The sequence below is a fragment of the Panthera pardus genome, unplaced genomic scaffold, assembly GCF_024362965.1.
Source record: "Panthera pardus isolate Hobbes unplaced genomic scaffold, ASM2436296v1 HiC_scaffold_18, whole genome shotgun sequence".
Lineage (NCBI taxonomy): Eukaryota > Metazoa > Chordata > Mammalia > Carnivora > Felidae > Panthera > Panthera pardus.
This window is the reverse complement of record NW_026526743.1, coordinates 33,996,582-34,020,147: the sequence shown is the minus strand read 5'-3', so window position 1 is coordinate 34,020,147 and position 23,566 is coordinate 33,996,582. Positions and strand designations below refer to the sequence as shown.

At 49.7% G+C, this 23,566-nt stretch overlaps 1 protein-coding gene across 11 annotated transcripts in view; it reads right to left on the bottom strand.

The window, feature by feature from the left end:
- Nucleotides 1–23,566, bottom strand: part of NLRC5 (NLR family CARD domain containing 5) — an 85,948-nt gene that overhangs the window by 41,027 nt on the left and 21,355 nt on the right. For 2 of the 11 annotated variants that reach the window (XM_053906126.1, XM_053906128.1), the window contains exons 2-15: nt 19,707–19,813; nt 18,338–18,879; nt 16,540–16,846; nt 15,637–15,729; nt 11,601–11,681; nt 8,855–10,529; nt 7,756–7,839; nt 7,526–7,609; nt 6,072–6,155; nt 5,862–5,951; nt 5,070–5,129; nt 3,295–3,355; nt 2,757–2,845; nt 850–933 (exon numbers count right to left, since the gene is read on the bottom strand). In XM_053906126.1, the coding sequence (XP_053762101.1) occupies nt 850–933; nt 2,757–2,845; nt 3,295–3,355; nt 5,070–5,129; nt 5,862–5,951; nt 6,072–6,155; nt 7,526–7,609; nt 7,756–7,839; nt 8,855–10,529; nt 11,601–11,681; nt 15,637–15,729; nt 16,540–16,834 (2,780 nt within the window). In that variant the 5' untranslated portion in view covers nt 16,835–16,846; nt 18,338–18,879; nt 19,707–19,813. Of the gene's footprint in view, nt 1–849; nt 934–2,756; nt 2,846–3,289; nt 3,356–5,069; nt 5,130–5,861; nt 5,952–6,071; nt 6,156–7,525; nt 7,610–7,755; nt 7,840–8,854; nt 10,530–11,600; nt 11,682–15,636; nt 15,730–16,539; nt 16,847–18,337; nt 18,880–19,706; nt 19,814–23,566 lie in introns of all 11 variants that reach the window. The other 9 variants (XM_053906131.1, XM_053906136.1, XM_053906129.1 and 6 more) reach the window with 8 other exon arrangements.

Below are 23,566 nucleotides of genomic sequence, written 5' to 3'. Positions count from 1 at the left end.
AACCAGGGTGTCTCAAAGGATTCTGGCCCATGTGGATGAGCCAAGAGATGCCTGAGCCCCCTGCCCCACTCAGAGAATAAGGTTCTACAGCTTGAGCGATAAACACTGACTCACTGTTTTCACTTCTCTGGGCCTGTTTCCTGGTCTGTAAAATAACCACCATTTTAATCCCATTTTACAAGTGGAGAAACTGAGGCCCAGAGACATTAAATTCTGTTAAAGCTACTAAGCGACAGAGCCAGGAATGAAATCCAAAGCCGAGGCCCCAAACCACTGTTTCCCAACCTCAACCTTTCACCCACTTTTAACCCACACTTGAGGCTATGACCCCAACACATCCCAGCCAAACACCACCCTATGCCATACCACGTAATACCACAGCATACCAACAGCCTACTACTCGTTCTGTCCACCCCACCGCCCCAACAACCCACCCCTTTCCCTCAGCACCATCCCCCCACCCAACACACCTCTCCCCACTCCGGTACCCCACCACCCATCCACCCGGTGCAATACCCCACCCCACCCCACCCCACCCCACCCCACCCCACCCCACCCCACCCCAGGGCTGTCGTAAGGACAAAGTGAATGCAAGCCACTGATATACAAGGAATACGGTCTACACAGGCAAGGAGTTTTAAGAACTGGAACGAAGACAGTGGCTCATGCCAGACAAAGGCAAGTCAAGGCCAAACCACTCCAGTTTTGCTGGTACTGGGGAGAGAGTAGGCGTGGCCAGTGCGGCAGACCTACGTCTGGTGACTGTGGGCACACGGACCCAGGTGGGAGGGACCAGCAGGGGCTCTCCGGGGCCCTCCCTGCTACCCCACGGTGAGGCGGGCAACTCACTCCAGATTCCTGGTGATGTCCAGCTGGGCTGCAGCCTCTGCCATCAGCCGACAGCCTTCATTGTCCAGCTGGTTCCCTGAGAGGCTGAGACAGAGGGGCCTGATGCTCTGTGCTGCTAAGGCGGGGTCCCCCCAGCCTGTGCATGCACGCCGTCCCTCCTTGACTTCAGCCAAAGCATCACTCTGGTAAGTGAGCCTTAATAATAATGGGTGCTACAAGACTGTGCACTACATGTCCAGCATCATCCCAGCTGCTTCTACGATTATTGGGTATTTAATCCTCGTAACCACCCTGTGAAACAGGCCCCATTATTATCCTCACCTTACTAAGCAGCAAACCAAGGTACAGAGTGGTTAAAACACCTCCTGAAAGGGGGGCCTGGGATTTGAACCCAGGCAGCCTGATTCCAAGGCCTCGCCCTCAGCTGTTTCTTTACGCTTCAATCTGCATAATTGCTTCTTGTGATAAACTCCTTAGTCATACGGGCATCAGATCTACTCTGGGGATCAGGGAAGTTTCCCTGATGTTTGAATGACTTGCTTGAAAAAACCAGGAGCTCGGTAGGTAAGGGGTGGGAGAGAGATGGGGGAAAGGTGATCCCGGTACTGGGCACAACTCATTCAAAGGCCCTGTGGCGTAGCACACAGGAGGACCTGAAAGGGGGACAGTGTGTCAGGATCGATGATTTCAGTGGCAGGGCAGGGTCAGCTGGGGCTTGGGGGGTTGGAGGCAGCGTTCCGGATCACACAGGATTTTAGCGTCCGGGCGGATCACACAGGATTTTAGCGTCCGGGCTTTATCCTGAGCAGCGGGAGGGAGTGAAGGGGGCAGGCAGCAGTGGAGTGCAGTTCACTCTTTACCCGGTGGAGGTGGCCAGTGTGGAAGCAGGGGACCCAGTGAGGAGGCTGATGGGGTCATCCAGGTGAGGAATGAGAGCGGTTCAGACTGGAGAGGTGGATGAGAAGAGGGTGGTTTTGAGAGCTACGTGAGGGGTAGGTGGACTTGGCACGGACTGGCTATGGGGGGAGGGGAAGGGAGCTGAGAGGTGTTTGGTCTGTGTAGCCAGGTGGGTGATGGGGTCATACTGCAGGTGAGAGCACTCGGGGAGGGGCAAGCTTGGTGACAGCCAGGTGGGTGGAAGCATGAGAGTTTGGTAAAAACGCCTAATCCTGTCTTGGTTCTCCCAGTAGGACCAAGTCAAGGCTCAAGCTTTGGTCACCAAGGCCCTCACCTGTCCATCTTTCCCTGGGGTGGGGCCACTCACCTCAAAACACATTATGGCATTCCATCACTCCACCCTCGTGCCCGTTTGATTTCCTGGAATGGTCTTGGCAGGGGTCCTCTCCGGATGACACGACAGGACCTCTACCAATCCCCAAGCCCTACTCTCAAGGAGCTGGACATGAATGGAATTTCTCCAGCCCCAAAGGAGAAGGTGGTCTCACTCTACTCTGGGTGAGGGAAGACAGGGTGAGGGCACCTGAGAGTTGTGGTCCAGTAGACAGGTGCGATGAGGCTTCTGCTCTGCAGGTCTCGATGACACTGGTTATGGGGACGAGGCCGGTGGGAGTCATTGTCTGAGCTTGAACCCTGGCCTGGACTCTTCCTAGCTGTGTGACCTTGTGCAAACTTACCTCTGTGTGGCTTAACTTCTTTTTCTATGAAATGTGTGTAGTAAACAGCACTTACGTCAAGGAGATGGGGAGATTAAATACGAGGATGTTTGTAAAAAAGCCTGGCCAGAGCAAATGCTAAATAGTGGTAGCTGTTATGATATCTGCGTCCCCCAAATTCTTAATGAGGCAACACGCCCTTCCTCACCCCATGCTCACACACACAGTAGAGGCCCTTCAGACCCTGCCCTGCCCGCCACCCTTCTCCGCCCCAGAACTTCCCATGATACTCACTCCACTTTGTCCAGGTGGGGGCCTTCCTGGAGCTGGGCTATGAGTTCCTGCACATCATGGACCCTGAGCTGACACTGCTGAAGCCTGAGGTCAGGGTGGAGGCAGAGGGGCTCAGGGCAAGAAGCTATACCATGCCTCCTCCGGCTCCAAGGACCACTGCCAGGTGTGGGAGCCAGGAGGCAGACAGACCTGGGGTCTCATCCTGGCCCTGCTTCTTGGTAGCTGGGAAATCTTGGACAAGGTACTTAACCTCAGTCTCCTCCTCTATAAAATGGGAAGAATAAAGCGTACTTTGCAGGGTTTTCAAACGAATTACAATGAGGTAAAGTGCCCAGCAAGGGCTCATTAAATTATAATAATTATCGTTGTTATAACAGATGCTCCTTGTTCAAGCCAGGATGGGTTATTCATGTGCTTTCTCTGCTCCATGCCTTTATCCTTTATCCTCCTTGCCCCTGCTACACCTCTCCTGGGAAGGCACCTCCTTTCATATTATATCCCTCCCCTTAAGGCAATGGAGCCCACAGAGGTACCTGAGTGCCAGGCTTCTGCTCTGAGCCTCTTTCCTCTGGCTGGCATTTCCCTGTAGGTCTGATGCCCTGCAAAGAGCAAATCCAACACTGGCCTTGGCTTAAGAGTCTAAGACCTGATGAGCCAAACCTCTTATTTTAGGTTCTAGGGGCTGAAGACCGTGCAGCATGACCCAAAGTGAATGAGTAACAAAGACAGTTGTTTGAAGGTGCTGAAGGTGTTATTCAGCAGAGCAAGGAGAGCAAAAGGTTGGAGGTCAAATAGGCTTTATTCAAATTCTGGCTCTGCCTTATATATAGCAGTGTGGCCTTGGGCAAGTCACTTCACCTATCTGAGCTTCCACTGTTCTTTTCCAAAATGGGACGACAATATCTAACACAGAGTGATTGAAGGATTAAATGAGATGATGCACGGTCAAGTGCCCCGCATAAGCACAAAATTGAAGCTTAGTAAAAAGAAGCTGCTATTTCAATGTTGACGCTTTCCATTTGTATATGTGCTACCTATAGTTCAGAAGGTTGGGAGCATGGACTGTGTGTGGGTCCAGGTTGTGGGGGCCAGGGCACACCCAGGCTCTCTCTCACTGGGCCAGGGGAGGGTTGGAGGCTGCCGAGAAGCTGGAACATTATTAGCTACGTTTTCACAGACCTCTAGATTGGCATTGTCCAAAAGAACTTTACATGATGATGAGGATGTTTTATATCTGTGCCACCTGCTGCGGGAGACACTAGCCTCCCATGGTCATTGAGTACCTGAAATGCGGCTAATGTGACTGATAAATTTAAAGGTTCACTTTACTTCATTTTAATTAATATACATCTGAATCGCCACATGTGGCTAGTGGCTACCATATTGGGCATCACAGCTATACAGTTGGAGGAGAAAAAGACATTGGTCCTACCGGATCATTGTATGGGCGAGGAAACTGAAGCTCAGAGAAAAGACTTGCCCAAGGACATACAACATCATCTGTCTGTGTGTCTCAGCCAGGAAGGGGTATGAGGAAGCCTAGATGTAAATGTTCTTTCATGGAAAGGCAATTTCCCTTTCTTCACCCATGCAGGACTAGCCAAGCCGGAATCCACGCACAGCTGGAATAGCCAGCACCTGAGTGTCACCTGGATGTCAGTAGTATTTTAAGTACATTAAATGCGTTAATTCATTCAATCCTCAGAGTAACTCTGAGATGTAGGTATCATCGTCTTCTCTTTTTAAAATTTTTAAATTTATTAATTTATTATTTGTTTATTTATTTTGAGAGAGAGAGAGAGCACACAAAAGCATGGGGGAGGGACAGAGGGAGAGAGAGAGAGAGAGAGAGAGAGAATCTTAAGCAGGCTCCACACTCTGTGTGGAGCCCGACATGGGGCTTGATCCCATGACCCTGGGATCATGACCTGAGTAGAAATCAAGAGGCAGACACTCAAGTGACTGAACTACCCAGGCCCCCTTTTTTTAGATGGAAGAGTTTTCCAGGGTGTTCTCCACATACTGATGCCAACCTAAAAGTATATTCATGCCTTCCCTAAGGGCCTGCCTTGCTCTGAGACTTCTGGGGATGCTCCCTCATCACAGGGGCCAGATGTGGTCCAGATATGCTAGAGGAAGTTAAAGTTCTTTGCCAACTCTGAGAAGTAAGTCATTTCTCAGGGCAGCCATAGCAAGAAGCAGCCCCACATTCCAACTCTTCATGTGTTCTCTTGCCCACCTTTCCCTGCAACTGCTTGAGCCCAGACTGCTCTTAAGAATGAGCCCAGACTCACCCCCCTTCTACGTTCTTACCCTTGAAGTTCTGCAGCTGTCTCCGTGGGCGGGGAAAGAAGGAAGATGAGGTCCGCCTCCCTGCAAGAGTCAGATACCGAGCCATGAAACCAGTGGACTGGAAACCAGCACATCACCCCCTGCCTGCACACCCCTTGCTGTTCCAAACATCTAGAAAAGGTTGATTTTGTAATCAACAGAGAAACAACTGGCAAAAGTGCCCCAAATCAGAAATTAAAATTGTGACTATGCTATTGCTTGATGAATACTTAAAGAGTGTTTTTAAAAGTCAGGAAAGCAATTTTTACAGAGATGACTTTTTTTTTTCCAGAGAAGACTTTTAAAAATTAGGAATGCAAAGAGTTTTTATGGGAGTTACAGTATTTTAGGTTTGCATGGCACTTAACCTACTCCATAATCCAAACAGGTATCCCTAGTTCAGCACCATGGAGAGCAACATGCGGCTAATTATCCCTTGGGCTAGGCCTATGCTTCCTAGATCTGTTGTTGATCCATTCCTTCAACCATCTGTCCATCCATTCATCTATTCGTCCATTATTCTACTCATTCAACCATCCGTCCATCCGTCCTTCCGTCCATCCATCCATCCATCCATCCATCCTTCTATCCATCCGCTATATACTGAGTACCAGGTGCCATATCTGAACTAGGCTCTGGAGATACCGATATGAATAAAACAAATTCAGGTGCCCACACATGTAGATCTTGCAGACTAGGTGTTCCTTTTCCCACCCACTACCTTCCCCTCCCCTTTTCTCAAGACCCTGAGGCCCAGATTCCATTCCTGCTCACCTGACCTGCAGCATCCTGACAGCAGGGCTTGTGATTGCTACCTTTGTCAAGCAGAGTAAGGTTGACATGGAGACACTGTTGCGGCTCAGGCTGCAAGATTGTGGCAAGGGTGTCAGGAGTGAACCCTGTATCCCATGGGCTCCTGAAGAGACTTTCTTTGCTCTCCAGGGAGGAGGGTGACTCAGGCAAAGGGGTGGAAAGACTGCTTACTCAAGCTTCTGGAGCCGCGGCAAACAAAGAAGCACCTCCACAATGTTCAGCAACACCCCGTCCTTGAGCTGGTTGTCCTGAAAACTGCAGGGAGACCAAGGCCCAGCCCCTCAGCCATGGAGTTGGGGGATTTGGGAGCCCCAGTTGACAGGTGATATGGCTGCCCTTATGCAGGAGACACAAGTCATAGGCCCACAAGGTGTTGGTGGCCTGCTCCACAGTATCCAGTAAGCCCAGCTAAGTGGAAAGGCCCTCTGCCAGCCTCACTTCTGTCCCTATTCAGCCCCAAAGGGGAGCTCCTGCCTAGGCCCAAGAGATCCAGATAATGGGGCTGTGAAGGCCTCATGAAGCGGAATGAGGACACCCAGCACCCTGCTCTCAGGGCTATGTCTGGGATGTGCCTGAGGCTGGAGTTTATTAGGGCCTCTCAGCTCCTAGGTGATGAGCAGAGTCTAGACTGGATAAAGGAGATGCTGCCTCCATCCCCAGCTCTGGCCTTGACCCCTAGTCCGAGCACATTCTTTCCAGGCTCACATACTCCATCTGTCAAATGGAGTCCACAACCCAGCCTTGCCTGAGTTCCTAGCTGGAGGGACAGAAGTGTGAGGGTACCTTTGTGCATGATTGCTCTGGTCAGTGCAAAGGTTTGGAAATGTGAATTGTTAGCGCTGTTTTTCCTGATTATTGAGAGTGACCTTAATCTTTTCTCCTATCACCTAGTGATCCCACATAAAGGCACTCAGCTGTGGGGAATAGGAGCTGAGGTCCTACACTCCACTCAACAACCAGTACAACCTAGTGCCAGGCTGCATCTCTCTGGATGAATGGATGCCTTTTCTAAGTCTCATAAAGGTGCCATATAAGCTAGTGATGGTTCTGCCAATGAACTGCTGAGAAGGTTCCCTGGCTCCACCCCTCTCAGGTTACTCATCACAAACACAGGGCAGGAGTATATTTGTGCTCATGTGCTTAGTTAGTGTGTAATTGCATCTAAGTGTGTACGTGGATCTAAGTGTGCATGCATGTGTGCACACCTATGAATGTGCAGGTCAGGAGAGCAGGAGAGTGCAAGTGTGAATACATATGTGTACGAGTGTGAAGGTATGTGTGTGTTTCATGCACTTACTTGTATCCACAGTGCCCAACACCTGCCTACACGCTGCTATCCCTTCTCTCAGGGTCACGGAAAGAGGGCCTCAAAATTCAAGCTCCTTAAAGATGGAGCAAAATATTAGATGAGGGAAGCAGTGCTCTAGGGTCTTTGGGAGCCTTGTGTTTGGATCCAGCCCCACACAGTTCTTGGATCTATGCCTCCCCTTTCCGGGTCCCATTGAAAAACAACTGGCCAGATCCTGATGGAATATGCAGGATTCATCACAGGCTCCAGGGGGTGCACAGGGACCTGGGAAGTGACTGGTCCCCATAGCCAGCAGGTCTTCCTGGAGATCACTCACCTGACCTCTTCCAGCTGTGGACAGAGGGGCAAAGCCTGCACCAGGCGGCCGATGCCTTGGGCAGTGATCTTACTTCCCACTAACCTACAGGATAAGCAAAGAGGGTGGGAAGGAACAGAGATGGGAAAGGGGGTAGGCCAGGAATCTGCCCTGTGCAGGGTTGAAGGGAGAGGGGAGATTTCCAGGCATCTCTGGCTGAGGATTCCTCTTGGACCCAAGCCCTGGCTCACCCCAGCTTCTTCAGGCTCCCCATTGTCGGCAGGCTCCTGGAGAGGGCTTCTGCAAAGGCGTCCCCACACTTCCTGCTCTTAAAGCTGCCACGGGAAGAGGCAAGATGGCAGAGGATCAGCGCGGAACAGGGCTTAGAGGCCATCACCCACCCCCTCCTCTGACTGATGGAACTGAATACAGTTATGTTAATAGTGGTAGCAGTAGTTGCTGTTCGTAGTAGTAACAAATACATATTATGGCAGACACTGCTAACTGTCCATTGAAACCCATTCTCCACTGATAGAGCTCTAATTGGGAACGTGGTTTCCCAGTCAGAGATGGCATTTCCAGCCTCCCTTGCAGCTCAGGGTGGCTATATGACTATGTTGTCACCACTGGAATGTGAGTGGAAAGAATGTGCTCTGTGTCCACGTGTGTGGGCTTTAATACGCTAGGTGTATTGAGTATATGCTCCCCTTCCCTTCCCCTAAGCCAGAACACGGATATGCCCATGACCCAGCTTTGACCATGCAGATTCAGACGCCCAAGGAGACGATGGAGAGACAGTGGGAGGGATCTGGCTCCCTGCAGGACCACACAGAGCTGAGCCATCTCACTGACCTGGACCACTGACCTCTGAGTCTCCCGTGACAGTGAAACAAAATTCAACATTATTTAACCCACTGTATTCGGGGGGAAGGGTTCTCTGTTATGAGCCTCACCTTTTCTCCAGCTACTACTACACATACTGAGCCTCCACCATGAGCCAGGCACTGGCTAAGGAGGGTCTTCCCCGTATTCTCTTACCCCCTCTCCCAACCACCCCACGCAGTTGGTATTACCACGAATTCATTTTAGGGAGGAAGAAACTCAGGCCGAGAGGTTAAGTAGCCTGCCAGAAGTCAAACCACCTCTGGACGCGGAGGCTCCAGCTCACGACTGAGAGGGAGGGGGAGACTAAAAAGCCTAGCAACCGCAGCAAAAGGAGGGCCAACTGGACCCTAAGGTCTTGGCGAGGCATGGAGCTTCCCCACCGGCTCTCAGGCTAAGTGGTAGTTCAGACTATCTGTTCTGATGTTTGAGATTCATACCCAGCCTCCCTCAGCAAGAACAGCTCACCTGAGATTCTCTACCTGCTTACAGCCTGCCAGGGCCTCAGGGCAGTGGGGCTCCAGGGGGCAGCCTTCAAAATCCAGCTGGATGGGGGCATTCCTGTGCCCCAGGATGTTGTTCAGGGAAGCCAGGTCAGCATAGGTCAGTGGGAAATTGTGGAAGGACAGGTGACAGGGGAGGCTTTGGGCCATGAGGCTGGCCAACTCAGGCTCCTGGGTCTCACCCACGCAGTGACAGAGTGCCACAACCTTTGGTCCCGTGAGCCTACGGGTGGCCAACTTTCTCAAGGCCTGCATCACCTCAGCCTGCCTGGCACCCACCCACACCTCGTCCCTCTGTGCCACGTGGCTGAGGAAGGGACAGCAGGTGTGGGACGCCAGCCCAGCCAGGAAGGTGGGGAGGTGGTCTAAGAGGCCCAGTCTAGCTTTGGTCCGCAGCACCCAGCGAGAACTGAGGGTGACATAGTGGGCAAGTGCATTTTTGTCCACCTCGGGGCTGGCCATCAGGTGCAAGGCGGCAAAAAACTCCTGCAGGCTGAGGTGGGTAAAGGCATAGCCTGTCTCCTGGTGCCCAGGGCCTGTGCAGATGCAGAAGGAGGTCAACAAGCCGAGGGCAGCCCCAAAGGCCATCATGGGGGGAGGGATGTCTCCTACAGAGAAGATAACCTTCCCGGTCTCCAGACCCCTCAGGGCCACCTCACTGAGGCCCAGCAGGGACTCAGGAAGCGGGTGCCCACGGGGGCCAAGGGTAGATACCAGCTGCACATAGTTCTGAGTCACGGTGGGCAGAAGGGCCGCAGATTGGCCTGGAGAGCTGCTTGGGAGCAGATGGTAGAGGCAGAGGCAGGTGACTTGGCATACTGCGGGCACCGCGCACATGCTCTGGAGATGTCTGTTTTCCCTCAGCTCTGCCAGGGCTGCCTCCTGCCACGGCTGGTTACTGAAGAAGCGGCCCACGTACTCCTCCACCCGTGGCCTGTCAAAGCCCCACATGTGGACCATGGCCGCCTCCGTGGGCAGACAGTCAGGCAGCTTCCCTGGACGGGAGGTGGCCAATACCCAGCAGCCAGGCAGGAGTGTCCCTTTGCAGAGCCCGGAGAAGAGGGCAAGGGCTGGACTTGGGGCCTCAGGACCTGCAGTGTCCTTGCTGGAATGGGGGTGGAGGGCCTGGTCCAGTCCGTCAAAGATCAGCAGGACTCCCTTAGCATTCTCCTCCAGGTACTGGAAGACCAAGTCGGGGCCTGCCTCGGGGCTCAGGTACAGATCAAAAAGAAGCTGGGGCAGCGTCAGGAACTCTGTGATCAGGTTGAGCTGGCGGAATTCAAAAAGGAACAGGGCCTGGAAGCGGTCCAGCTGGCCGTCAGCCCACTTCTGGCAGAGCCGGTGGGCCAGTGTGGTCTTGCCCATGCCCGCCTTCCCCAGGAGCACCGTCACCCTCGGACCCTTGTCGGCCTTGGTGTTGAAGAGGTCCAGGATGCTCGCCTCAGTGCCATCTTCTGCCTTGGGGTCCCCCAGGATGGCCCCCTCCTGAGTGTTGAAGGGTGCTGTGGCCCGGCTCCACTGCAGGATTGGCGGGATATAGGCCTGGTGGAAGGCAAGGGGTTGCCCTGGCCGGCGCGTCCTGCTGCCATAGCGCTGCTGGGCAGAACTCCTCAGCAGCTGCAGGTACCTCTTGGCCAGCTCTGCAAGGGGCAGGGAGAGGCATGAAGGCTGGAGCTCCCCACCCCCAGGTCCCCTCACCCCAGTACCGGCAGTTGGGAGCCTGTGGCCTCAGCTGTGTATATATAGGTGTGGGAGGGCTGGCAAGAGCGCACGGGGGCTGTTGTACCAACCAAATCCCTAGAAGGAACTGGTTCTACAGAAGCACAGGTTCTGTAGAATGGCCTTTGGGCCATTTAAATAGGGAAGTCCGACCGGGGAAGCATGGATCGTGGTTCTGTTTGTTCTGCAACAGTATACATGTAAAGCTTTCAATGAGATGGGGAGGAAAAGTGGATCACTCCCTTTGCAGCATCTTCTTGGAACAGACTGTGTATCTCAGTAGCCCGTTCCTCTCCCTAATATTTTGGGGCTGCAATGCCCAGGGGTGAGTGCTAGTAACCTGTAGGCCCAAGCGCTGACCAGTCGGAATTGGAGCTGGGCCCTTACTGTGCGAAGTACTAACTTTTTAATTGCTGGATCACTAGGAGATCTTGGGTGGCCCAGGGGAAGGACTGGAGCCACTGTCAGGGGATACTGGGGATAACTGGTTGTGAACAAGGACCCTTCTGGACAACTGGTAGAGAAAAGAGAGCAGTTCTGTCTTTTCCACTCCCTCTGGCCTAGCTGGTCCTCAGCCGTCCCCAGGCCTTGCGGTGGTGCTGGGGTCTCCCTGGTATCCTGCCTATCTCTAAACTGGCCACTGAGGGTCCAGGTCTGAGGTCATGCTGGTCACCTCCCTGAAGCTCCCTCAATCCTGAGGAAATGGTGTCCCCGTAAGAGCCCAGATGATGAAGCTGCAATCTACTGGGAGTGCTTCAAGCTCCTTCAGCTGCACCATCTCTGGAGAAGGCCCTGTGGCCTCCTGTGGGGGAGGTCCTCCTTGCCAGACCCAGCCTCTCCTCTGCCCACCCAAGACCTCCAGTCCATATCTACCGGAAGCTTGGAAAACAAGAGTCACCGGGCCCTTGGAGGCTTGTCAACAGGGCACAGAGTCCAGGATCTGTGCCCTAGCCCCAAGGTAATCCAATCCTTACGTCTGGGTCTCTCCTCACCTTCGTACCCACCTAGCTGCTGCTTCCTACACTGCTTCGGGCGGGGTGAGGACCCACAGCTCTGATGAGGCCGCTTGAGGCCTGGAAAGAATGAAAGAAGGGTAAGGGATGATGTTTGGGAGCCTGGGCTGAGGGGGCACCAAGCACCTTTGGGGAGCTCCAGTCCACAAATACGTAGCAGGCAGACAAGTGTCTCCACACCCAGGGACTGAGCGACGGGCAAAGGCTGCATCAACACCAGCTTCTGTTTGCAGAAGTGGGTCTCAGGCCTGTGTTAGAGGCCTGGAGGCTCTGGGCTGGGGATCTCCCAGGCTGCAGGGAGCTGGGCCCACAGCTAGCAGCCTTGGGAACACGTGGCCCCAAGCACTGCATGGCTTGGGAAAGACCCAGGTCTGTCGAGGCCACTGCTGGTTAGAAAAGTGGAGTTTCCAATGGGCCAGGCCTGTGCCCTCTCTCTTGTGCCCGTGTGTTTTATCGCCCTCATTTCACATCTTCCACATTTGGTTTAATGCTTCCCTTAATGGTTTCACGAATTCCTGTCGGGTTATGGATTGTCAACAGTCACTTTAATGCCTTTCTAAAGAGGTTGGGAAAGGAAGAAAGGGAGAAGGAAAACAAGAAGGAAAGGGAGCAAGAACGGAGGGGAGGAAGAAGGGAAAGAGGACTTAGGGAAGAATTTGAAGAAGTAATGTGGGATATTCCTACAGCCAGGCATTAGTGACCAATCAGAGCAGCCCTGACAGGTCCCTTGCGTTGCCAGGTGTTAACTTAAAATTTTTTTTATTATTTATTTATTTCAAAAGATTTTATTTATTTGTTTGTTTATATTTGAGAGAGAGAGAGAGAGAGCGCTAGCTCATGCATGCACAAGAGTGCAGGAGAGGGACAGAGAGAGAGGGAAAAAAATCTTAATCAGGCTCCACGCTCAGTGTGCATGGGCTGAATCCCAGGACCGTGAGATCATGACCTGAGCCAAAATCAAGAGTGGGACACTCAAAAAAAACAAAAAAAAAGAAGACTTGGACCCTCAATGACTGAGCCACCCAGGCACTCCCTGGTTGACTTTTTATAGGTGCTGGCTTACAGGAGACTCGGGGATCCCAAAGAGGAACTGGAACCTGTTTGAGAGTATTTTAATATTCCAATAAGTCCTCTATTTAAAAAAAATGTTTATATATTTATTTTGAGAAAGACAGAGCGTGTGCCCGTAAGTGGGGGAGGGGCAGAGAGATGGAGAGACAGAATCCCAAGCAAGTTCCACGCCGTCAATGCAGAGCCCGATGCGGGGCCTGATCCCATGACTGTGAGATCATGACCTGAGCTGAAATCAAGAGTCAGGCACATAATCGACTGAGCCACCCAGGCTCCCCAAGTTCTCTATTAATAAGGGACTCACTGGCTAAATATCAATCGGGCTTGGTCATAGCCATGTGATAGTTATGCCAGTTCAATGATTTAAGCCAGAAGGGACAGGGACCAGGACAAATAGTTTTGATCTGCTGGGGAGCTGGGATTATGGAGTGGCTGTTCTGTTAAAGCCTGTTGATGTTAATGCCAAGCACAGCTATAAGTTCAAAGCCCATACTTCTACAGAAATAAAAGGCATCTAAATTGGAAAGGAAGAAGTAAAACATGTTTATGGATGAGAAGATCTTATATGTAGAAAGCCTTAAAGACTCCACAAAAAAGTTTTTTAGAATAAATGAATTCAGCAAAGTAGCCGGATACAAAGTCATCACACAAAAATGAGTTGCATTTCTACACATAAGGAACCACCTAAAAAGGAAATTACAAAAGCATCAAAAGAATAAAATGGTTAAAAATTAACCTCCAACAGGTGGAAAACCTGTACGATGAAAAGTAGAAAACATTGTTGAAAGAAATTAAAGAAGGCATAAATAAATGGAAATATATCCCAGGCTCATTGGAAGACTATTATTAAGATGGCAATCTTACCCCAAATGATCTATAGATTCAGTGAAATTCCCATCAAATCCCAATAACCTTTTCTGCAGAAATAGGAAAACGTATCCTAAAATTCATATGGAATCTCAAGGGACCCCAAAGAGCCAAAACACTCCTGAAAAAAGAAGAACCTTGTTGGAGGACTCACATTTCCTGATTTCAAAACTTACAAGCAAGCTACGCAATCAAAACAGTGTGGCACTGGCATAAAAACAGACATGACAGTCCAGAAATAAACCTTCACTTATATGGTCACATAATTTTTGACAAGGGTGCCACGTCCATTTAATGGGGAAAGGACAATCTTTCCAACAAACGGTGCTGGGGAAACTTGACATCCACATGCAAAACAATGAAGTTGGACCCTTACCTAACATCATATACAAAAATTAACTCAAAGCGGATCAAGGACTGAGATATAAGATCTCAAGCAATAAAACTCTTAGAAGAAAACATAAAACAAAAGCTTCACGACATTGGATTTGGCAATGATTTCTCAGATATGGCACCGAGGCATAGGTAACACAAGAAAAAAACAGACAAACCAGGCTTCATGAAAGTGAAAAACATTTTGTGCATCAAAAGACACTATCCACAGAGTAAAAAGAGAACCTACAGAATGAAAGGTATCTGTGAAACCTGTATCTGAAAAGGGATTAACATTCAGAATATATAGAGACCCCCTAAACTCAACAACAACAAAACAAACAAGGCAATTAAAACCACGGAACAAAGAACTTGAAGAGACTGATCTATAAAGACGACACACAAATGGCCGACATCACCAATCGTTAGGGAAATGGAAAGCAAAACTACCGTGAGATGGGTACCACCTCACACCCATCACCATAGCTACTGTAAAAAACAAACAAACCAGGAAACCACAAGGGTCGGCAAGGATGTGGAGAAATTGGAACCCCTGTGTACTGTCGGTGGGCATGCAAAATGGTGTTGCCAATGTGGGAACAGTGTGGAAGTTCCTCAAAGTATTCAAAATAGAGTTACCATATGACCCTGGATTCTGAATATATACTCAGAAAGAACTGAAAGCAGGATTTTGAAGAAATATTTGTTTACCCATGTTCACAACAGCATTATTCACAATGGCCCAACTGTGGAAGCAACCCCAGTGTTTATCGGTGGCTGGATGGGTAAGTCAAGTGTGGTATACACATACAATGGAATGTTATTCAGCCTTACAAAGGAAGGAAATTCTGCCACAACATGTAGGAGGAACCTTGAGAACATTATGTTAAGTGAAATGAGCCAGTCACAAAATGATTCCATTTACAAGAGGTACTTAGAGTAGTGAAAATCATAAAGACAGAGAGTAAAAGGGCCCAGGGGCTGGAGAAGAGGGGAATGGGGAGTTAGTGTTTAATGGGGATAGAGTATCAGTTTTCCAAGACAGAAAGAATTCTGGAGATGGGTAGTGGAGACGGTCCCACAATAATGAGAGTGTACTTAATACCACTGAACTGTGTGCTTAAAAATGGTTAAGATAGAAGTTTCATGTTATGTGCATTTTACCACAGTTTAAAAAAAATGAACATAAAGAAAGGTTTGGAGAATAGAGTGAATAAATCCTGAGGTGGTCACCATTTAACTGCTGACCCCCCACCCCCATCCCTGCCGCACTCCATCAAAAAATCAGTCAGAGGTTCCAGGGTGTGGACAGTAGTCCGTGGGTCAGCATCATGCCCAAGGTATCTAAATGAGGAGGAGGCCTGAGTCTGTGGGTTTGGAATATGAGGCCCTGAGGCTTAGGGACAGGGAAGTGAGAACACACTTCTCCTAGTGAAACGAGACATGATTCTGGCAGGTGCCCAGGAGCTGTCAACTTCAGACTCTCTTGGGAGGTTCCAGCTTAGATCCCCTGGGAACAGGTTATATCAGAACAGGCCAAAGCCTTAACAGGTGCAGAGGGGGAGGAGGCGGGACTAGGAGCCAGGGGGAGGGGCGGGGGTACAGGCGAATGTGTTAGAGGGTGGAGGAGGCTGGTTTAAGGGAAGCAGCTGGCTGGCCACCACCATCCTCCTCCGGGTTTGAGGTGGGGACTTAGCATGCTTACCACCCCCTCCTGCTCCACAACCCCAGCTCTCACCGTGGTGGAGCTGAGATTCAGGTTGGCTTTCTTCACCAGTTTCCAGCTGGCTGGGGAACCCTGAAAGAGAAGGGGAGAGTGCCACGTGGTCTAGGGATGCAGCGGATGCCCTAGGACCAGCTCTCAGGGCTCATCCCTCAGGGCAGGTCCCCAGCAGGGGAGCAATAAAGTGGACGCTCCACGATCTGTGGGGGACACAACTGGTGAAGGCAGTTGCCGGCAGAAATGTGTACGTATGTGCAGGTCTGTGCACGGATAGGTATGTGCTTATGCTTGTGTGTATGCATGTTTGTGCACAGGTGTGTGTGATCATACACCTGCATGCGCACTGTGAACCCCCCTGCATATCCTACGCTCTGTTGTGTGCTAAGTTCTATGAGTTCTCACTTCCTCCCCAGGAACATTGTTGGCCCTCAATGTTTTGTTTCCGCATGACGCTGTGTAAGTAGAAGGTGCCAAGAAACACCCACAGAACTGAACAGCGTTCAATGCACCTGCCCACCCGTAGAGGTCAAAGGGCTCTCCCCGCAACTGCTCCTGACTGTGCTGAAGAAAGAAACGTCTTGAGCATTATGGGCTATTTGGAATTTCTTGCTTGGAAGTAGGTACTGGTCCTTTCTCTCCTTGCATCCAGCCTTTCTAGGTAACTGGGGTGAAGCAGGGTGGAACAAGGGATCTTCCAGGTCCCCAGCTGATATGGTGAAAATAGGGAATTTACTCTGGAAAGTGCTCAGAAACATAGAATTTTGTTCCTGGCTTGACCATGTCGTCTTTGTGTAGCTTGGGTGGGTCCCAGCCTTCCCCTGGCCTCCCTGGCTCCCATGGCAGGGGGCTGGCTGGCTGCTTTGTGCCTCTTATGCCTGCCCTTACCGTCTCCATGGCCCCAAGTGCTCAGCAGCGGCACCTCCAGGTCCAGCGGCACGTCAAGTTCCATGCACACACAGTGGATGAACGCCTGCCAAGTGGCCTGACCTTGAGTGTACAGTCTGTTGAGCTGTAGCATGACACCCTGCGTGGCATCCTCGGCCTTGCTCCTGGAGCTCAGGTCCATCTTGGGGAGGAAGAACTTCACCTTGGCATTTAGCCATTGTGGGTCTTTGCTGAGCAGCCTCACGAGCAAGCTCCACAGGTTCTTGGTGCCCAGCTGGAGGCTAACGGGGTCCATGAGGAGCTGGCCCTGCAGGGATAGGGTAGGCAGGTGAACTGTGGAGCAGACAAGTTGGGGGAGAGGTGAGCTGGGGGGCAGGTGAGTTGGAGGACAGGTGAGTGGGGGTGGAGGGGCAGGTGAGTTGGAGGACAGGTGAGCTGGGGCCAGGTGAGTTGGGGACAGGTGAGTGGGGGTGGGGGGGCAGGTGAGTTGGAGGACAGGTGAGCTGGGAGGCAGGTGAATAGGAGGACAATTCAGCCGCAAGGAAGCCAAAGAGGGTAGTCAAGAACCACCTCCCATATCTGGGGGGCAGTAAATAGGCAGACAAGTGGCTTCTTCATGGAGTCTCAATGCCTGTGCCCAGGGATTGGTCCCAGAGAACAGTTTGCTTCTTTTCCTCATCCCCCAATTATCTGTGCCCGTGTCCTGGCTCTGCAATAGTCCAGTTTATTTCCTGCAGATGGTTCCCGAGGATGCTTTATTTTTTCTTGTTTCCATGGACCTGTTTGTGCTGCTCTCTGTCTGAGCTAAGCTCATGGCAGAGACAACTAGTTGTCCTCCCAAATCTGTTCTCCCCTTCTTCCTTAGGACCAGAACCCCTGAATATTTCCTGGTCATCTGGAATAGACTTTATTTCCCAGCCTTCCTTGCATTTAGAATTAGCCATCTTACTAAGTTTTGGCCAATGGGATATAGATGGAAGTGTTGTACATCTTTCTGTTTCTTCCTATTGCTTGGAATGTCAGCATGATGGCTGAACTTTGGGCAGCCATATTGGATCATGAGGTGGAAGCCAGTGCAGAGAAGGTGTAAGGTAAGCCTTTCCACCTGTCCTGAATTTCTCTTACATGACAAGGAAATACATGTCTATTTAAAGCACTATTTTTTAGGGCTTTTTGCTACTCAGTGAAATCGAATCCAATCTAACACAAACCATCGCTCTCTCTCTAAGCAACTTCTCCTTTTCTAAACTGGCACTCTCAACCTGCTGGTAGGAATACCAATATAAGGCCAGGGGCACTTACATAGCAAAGCTTAAAAAATATGCAGTCCCTTTGATTCGGCAAGTCTGTTCCTAGCACTCTAACCTTAGGATATCATTATAGGTGTGCATAAAATTTTTAATTGCAAAGCTGTTCGCCTCAAGACTTTTTATATACGTAAAATTTGAAACAACATTAGTTGTTAACTAATTAGTTAACTAATTGGTGGTCCATGATATAGTGGAAAATGCTGTAACATTTCCAGATGAACTTTCTGGCATTATTTCCTTAACAACAGTAGCAAACACTTAGAAAGCACATACTATGTTCTAAGTGCTTTATGTGTCTCATATAATCCCCACATCTGTGGAGACCCTACTTCTGAGAAGAGTGGGAGGCTCACCCAAGAGCAGCCTTAGCAACTCCCAGAGGCTGGGGCACAGGACTATGTATCCTGAGGTTCAGACGGCAGCTGTTCCCTTGAGTCCCACCCACCAGAGGCCTCTGGGCACGTGTCCCCAGTCTCCTCTGGTCATACCTTGGCAACTGGACTGATGGCAATAGATCCTCTCTCAGACACAGAGCTTCAGAATTCATGAAACATGCTCACATCCATGGGGTAGGCAGGGATCACCATCCCCACTGAACAGACGGGAAGACTGAGGCCAAGGAGGGGAAAGGATGTACCCAAAGTCATACTGAAAGTCCATGGCAGAGCCAGGCTCAGAATTGAGATTTATCACCTGTCAGGTCAGTACATTTCTGAGGCCTTGGAGCCCTAGATGGCACCAGACAAGTCCCCGGACTTTGTGTGATCTTGGTAAGAGGATGTGGTTATGGCCTAGGACGCAGCTTCTTTTCCGGGCTACAGTGTTCAAAGTCCATGATGTCCATGAAGAAATCAGCCAGGACAACAAGGGGTCAGGCGGAAGTGAGGTGCGCCTGGACGGTATCATTTCTGTGGAAGTCCTTTCATCTTCAAATGTGTCCTCCTGCCGGTCTGACACAACGCCTTTATTTCTACCGTTAGTGTTCGAACCCCTCGGGGTACAGCGTCAAGCTCTTTAAGGGTAACCATCCCTGGGAGAAAGAGCACATTACATTATGATTGGTCACTGAGATTTCTATGAAAATAGCCTTGGAGACAGAGGATTATAGTAGAAAGATCTTCAGCCCCAAAGTTAGGAGACGAGCATTCTTGACCCGGCTCTGTATCTCATTCTCTGTGGTCAGCATTAGGGCCGTTCACAGATACTCTCTTTCTCCTCTTTCTAGGGCCTTGGGAGGATTGCACTTCCCTGCTCTCTTGACATCAGGTATGGCCACAAAACTTGCTTTGGCCAATGAAATATGCTAAAGAATGACACATGTCATGTCTGTGCAGAAGTTTTAAGAGCCAGTGCGCGATTCACCATGCTCTCTCTTTCCCTCTACCACAGGGACCAGCAGTATTCCAGATCTTGGCTGCTCCTTTAGCCTGGGTCCAGCAAGAGGATTATGAGGAACAGAGGTCCCAGTTGATTGACGATAGACAAGAAGTAGGATCAGGAAGTAAGCTTTTGTTGTCATAAGCCACCAGGACATTGGTGGTTGTTTGTTATTGGCCTATCCTAGCTGATACACTCATAGCATAGCCTTGAGCAAGTCTATTCTCTATCTGGGCCTCAGTCACATCATCTATAAGGTGGGTAAATCAGATGCCGTCTCAAGGCCCTTGCTGATTTTCTGTGTCTCATGACTTTCACTCTCAAGCTGAATGGTGGCTAAGGGTAGGCTTGTTATATCAGGGGCAGCCCAGAGAGGTAAACCTGGGTAATCTGGGTAGGGAGCAGCTGGTAGGGAGTAGTAGGGGAGTGAGGGAGTAGGTGGGAGGGTAAGAGAGGGGGCAAAGGGTAGAGGTCACCTACTTGGCTTCCCGGTTCATCCTAGACGTCCTCAGAGATGGTCTCATGAGTACCTGGGCCAAGTCTTGTGCTATGAGCTGATTTTCAGGTTGTTTCCACAGGGCAGGCTGCTAAAGAGAGGAGACAGGGTGCTCTCCTCAATGTTCCAGATCCCAAGAGGAATGCTGTTTGGAAGGCACCAGCCCTTACCCCTCCTCTGGAGACACCTCTGAGGTAGGTGTTCGATCCAGAAGAGTCCCCTTGCCCTCATGCACCGATCTTGTTCTTCCCCAACCACGGCTCCTTTTGTCCCTAGATTGTGTATAGCCCGACCCTCTCTGGCATCACCTCCTACCACATGTGGCCCAGAGGCTGCCCCTCTTCCTCCTCCAACTTGGACATTCACCTCACAGTGACTTGTGGCATCAGAGTGTGCCCTTCAAATCCAGCAGACTTGTGACAGCCAATTCATTTGGACGAAAAAGGAAGAATCCTCACGACAGATGCCAATTTCCTTTCCCAGTAAAACTCCCAAAAGGGTATGATTTGCGGTTTTCTTTCTTATTACATTCGATGTATTTTTTTAGGCGGTCGCGAGTAAACCTTCCTCTTCATGAGAAAACCCAGAGGCACGGCCCGCTGCCTCAGCAGGAACACAATGAAATGACACTCTGGCACACATGCTTAAGAGACGCTGTCTAACAATAGAGGATGGGAAGAAGAAAGGTGGCTGAGAAGTACGTGGAAGAAAGCAAGCAAGGCAGATGAGTGTGTGCCCTGACAGTGTGTCTATGAAGTGAGGACTGTAACTTACCAAGCCCCAGGGCTTTAGGTAAACCCACATAAATATGGCGCCCTCTCACATAACAAAGGTAAGTAACAGAGGGGCGCCTGGGTGGCTGAGTCAGTTGAGCTTCCGACTTCAGCTCATGTCACGAGCTCACGGGTTCGTGAGTTTGAGCCCTGCATGGGGCTCCCTGCTGTCGACAGAGCCTGCTTTGGAGCCTGGGTCCCCCCCACCCCCGCACCCCTGCCTCTATCCCTCCTCTGCTCATTCTGTCTCTCTCTCAAAAATAAATAAACTTAAAAAAATCTTTGAAAAAAAAAGGTAACTAGACAGGTTTGTGTTCCCCCCCACACCCCATTTATATGTTAAAGCCCAAATTCCAAGTGTGACTGTATTTGGAAGCAGGGCCTTTGGTTCTTGGGTCATGAGGACGGAGCCCTCATGATGGGTTCAGAGAGCTTCCAAGAAGAGGCAGGGGAAAGCCTGCTTCCTCTCTGGTCCCTGCCACACGAGGATACAAGGAGAGGGTGGCCATCTACAAAGGAAGAGTGGCTTCACCAGATACTGGATCTGCTGGCACCTTGATCTTGGGACTTCCCAGTCTCCAGAGCCATGAGAAATAAATGTGTGTCATGTAAGCCACCCAGCCTGGGGTGTTCGGTTACGGCAGCCCGAAATGACTAAGACAAACATGCCTGTGACCAGAGAGAGTAAAAGAAAAAAAAAACCCTCTAAGTCAATATGTAGATTTAAGGCAGAACCACTTAAATTACAGCAGGATACTTTGGCTAGCTTGATAAAATTACAATAACAGTCATTTAGAGAAAAAAGGGCAGATACGACAAGTGTTCATATGCCTTAAATATTTCATAATAGGTATTTCGTAATAAACATATTAGATAAAACAAGAAAAAAATGAAGGCAATTATATCAAAGACTATTTGTTGGGAGAGGCAGGCAATAATGGGGAGGCTTCCAACCATCGTAAAACATCTTATAAAGCACCGATCATTAACACTTTATGGAACGGTATTAAAAATAGAAAAAAACTGGCCACAGGAATGGAATCAAATTAGCTCCACACTCACTTAAAACTCACCAGCGAATCGATGGTATTAAGAGAAGACATATGGAAAAACACATAGTATTAACACACACGGTAATGCAAGTGGTTTAAATTTAAGGAATTATTTTTTTAATTAAGTAATTAAGTTAAAATGCTCTGTATGGAAACCAGCTGCCATTTCACACACCCCCTCCCCCCGAATGGCCATAACGAACGAAAGGACCATACAAGAGTCTGTGAGGATAAGGAGACATGGGAAGTTTATATGCTGCTGGCGGGGACGTGAAATGGAGCACATCCACTTTTTGGAAAAGTGTGGCAGGTCCTTAAAATGTTACCCCCGAGAGTTACCACATAACCCAGCAATTCCACTCCCAGATCTCCCTCCAGCAGACACGAAAACAGACGTTTGCACAAAAACGTGCGAACAAATGTTTGTTATCCGTAACAGCCCAACAGCGGAAGCCATGCAAATGTCCAAAAGCTTACAAACGGAGAAGCAAAATATAGTACATCTACACAGTGCAATGTGATTCGGCAACGAAAAGGAGCAAAGTACGGACACATGCTACGAGGAGGAACCATAAAAATGTTACGCCAAGGGAAAAAAGCTCCAAAGTATATCCTTATAAGTAAATTCAAATGTGTGTGTATTTGCATACACAGAGACCCACTCTAGGCCTATACAACAAACGTGACAGGACTATGTCCGGGGAGGGGACGTGGAGAACACAGGCAAAGGAGAACCCTTTACGCTGTACTCTTTCGGACCACTTTGACATTCAAACTTTAAGAACAATATTTTTTAATGTTTATGTTTGAGAGAGACAGAGCGTGAGCAGGGGAGAGAGGGGCAGAGAGAGAGAGAGAGTGGGAGACACAGAATCCAAAGCAGGCTCCAGGGTCTGAGCTGTCAGCACAGAGCCTGCTATGGGGCTCGAACTCATGAACCTGAGCTGAAGTCAGACACTTAACTGACTGAGCCACCCAGGTGCCCCTCAAACTTTTTAATAGGCACATTTTTACAAACAAACAAACAAACAAACAAACAAACAAAACCGTAAAGACATTTACATTAAAAAGGAGAGTAGACATTTCCCCAATGTGTAAGGAAGATAAATACATGGTGATAAATGGGCCAAGAAATTATCAGTGTTGGCTCATAGAAATGGCAGTTCCCTCCATTATGTTAAATAATAAAACTAAAATAGAGGTAGGAAGGCAAGCAAAAAGGATAAACACGTGCATTAAGTATGACAGAGCGAGGCTAAACATTCAAATCAAAAAGTAATTCATACATATGGAGGACATATTTTCTTCTACATGTTAGCTGAACGTTTGCATGTGTGTTATGGGGACCAAACGCCACGTTCGATGGAAAGAACTAAACATTCAGCACAAAGAATACAGGCTCAGTGCCAGGCAAGGGCCTTTCGGCCTCAGCGGTTTCAATTCTGACAACTACGCCTCTTGGATGTCCTGTATGCATTTTAAAATGTCCCCCGCTCCCAACGGCAATCCTGGCCTCCCTGTCCCCCTCCCAAACTGCCTGCGTGCACCACCACCGTCCCCAGGTCAGTGAAGGGCGGCCTCCTGTTTCTTCGAGCTCAGGCCAAAGATGGGAACCTGGCACCACCATTTCTCACCTGGATTCCTGCACCAGCAGACCTGGTGCCTCTCCTCCCTGCCCCAACATCCTCCACGGAGGGCCTGGGTATCACTGTCACACTGTGACCCAAGGCAGGTGCCTCCGGCACACAGAGCCGCCCCCCTGACCCCAAGTGAAAGCCAAAGTCCTTTTCAACGCTGTTCAAATTGTTTGAATGGTTAAAAAAAAAATCAAACTTGACAACTTAAAATTTTCATTTGACACTTATTTTTTATTAACTTTTGGCACTTCATGTTTTGTGAGAAAACTGCATTTTGCCAAGAATGTTCAAACTTTAATAGAGCACACAGTTGCAGATGATATCTTCCTATACTTAGAAATCTTGCATCTTTCACATTTAATTTAGTTTAGTTTGCTTTGTC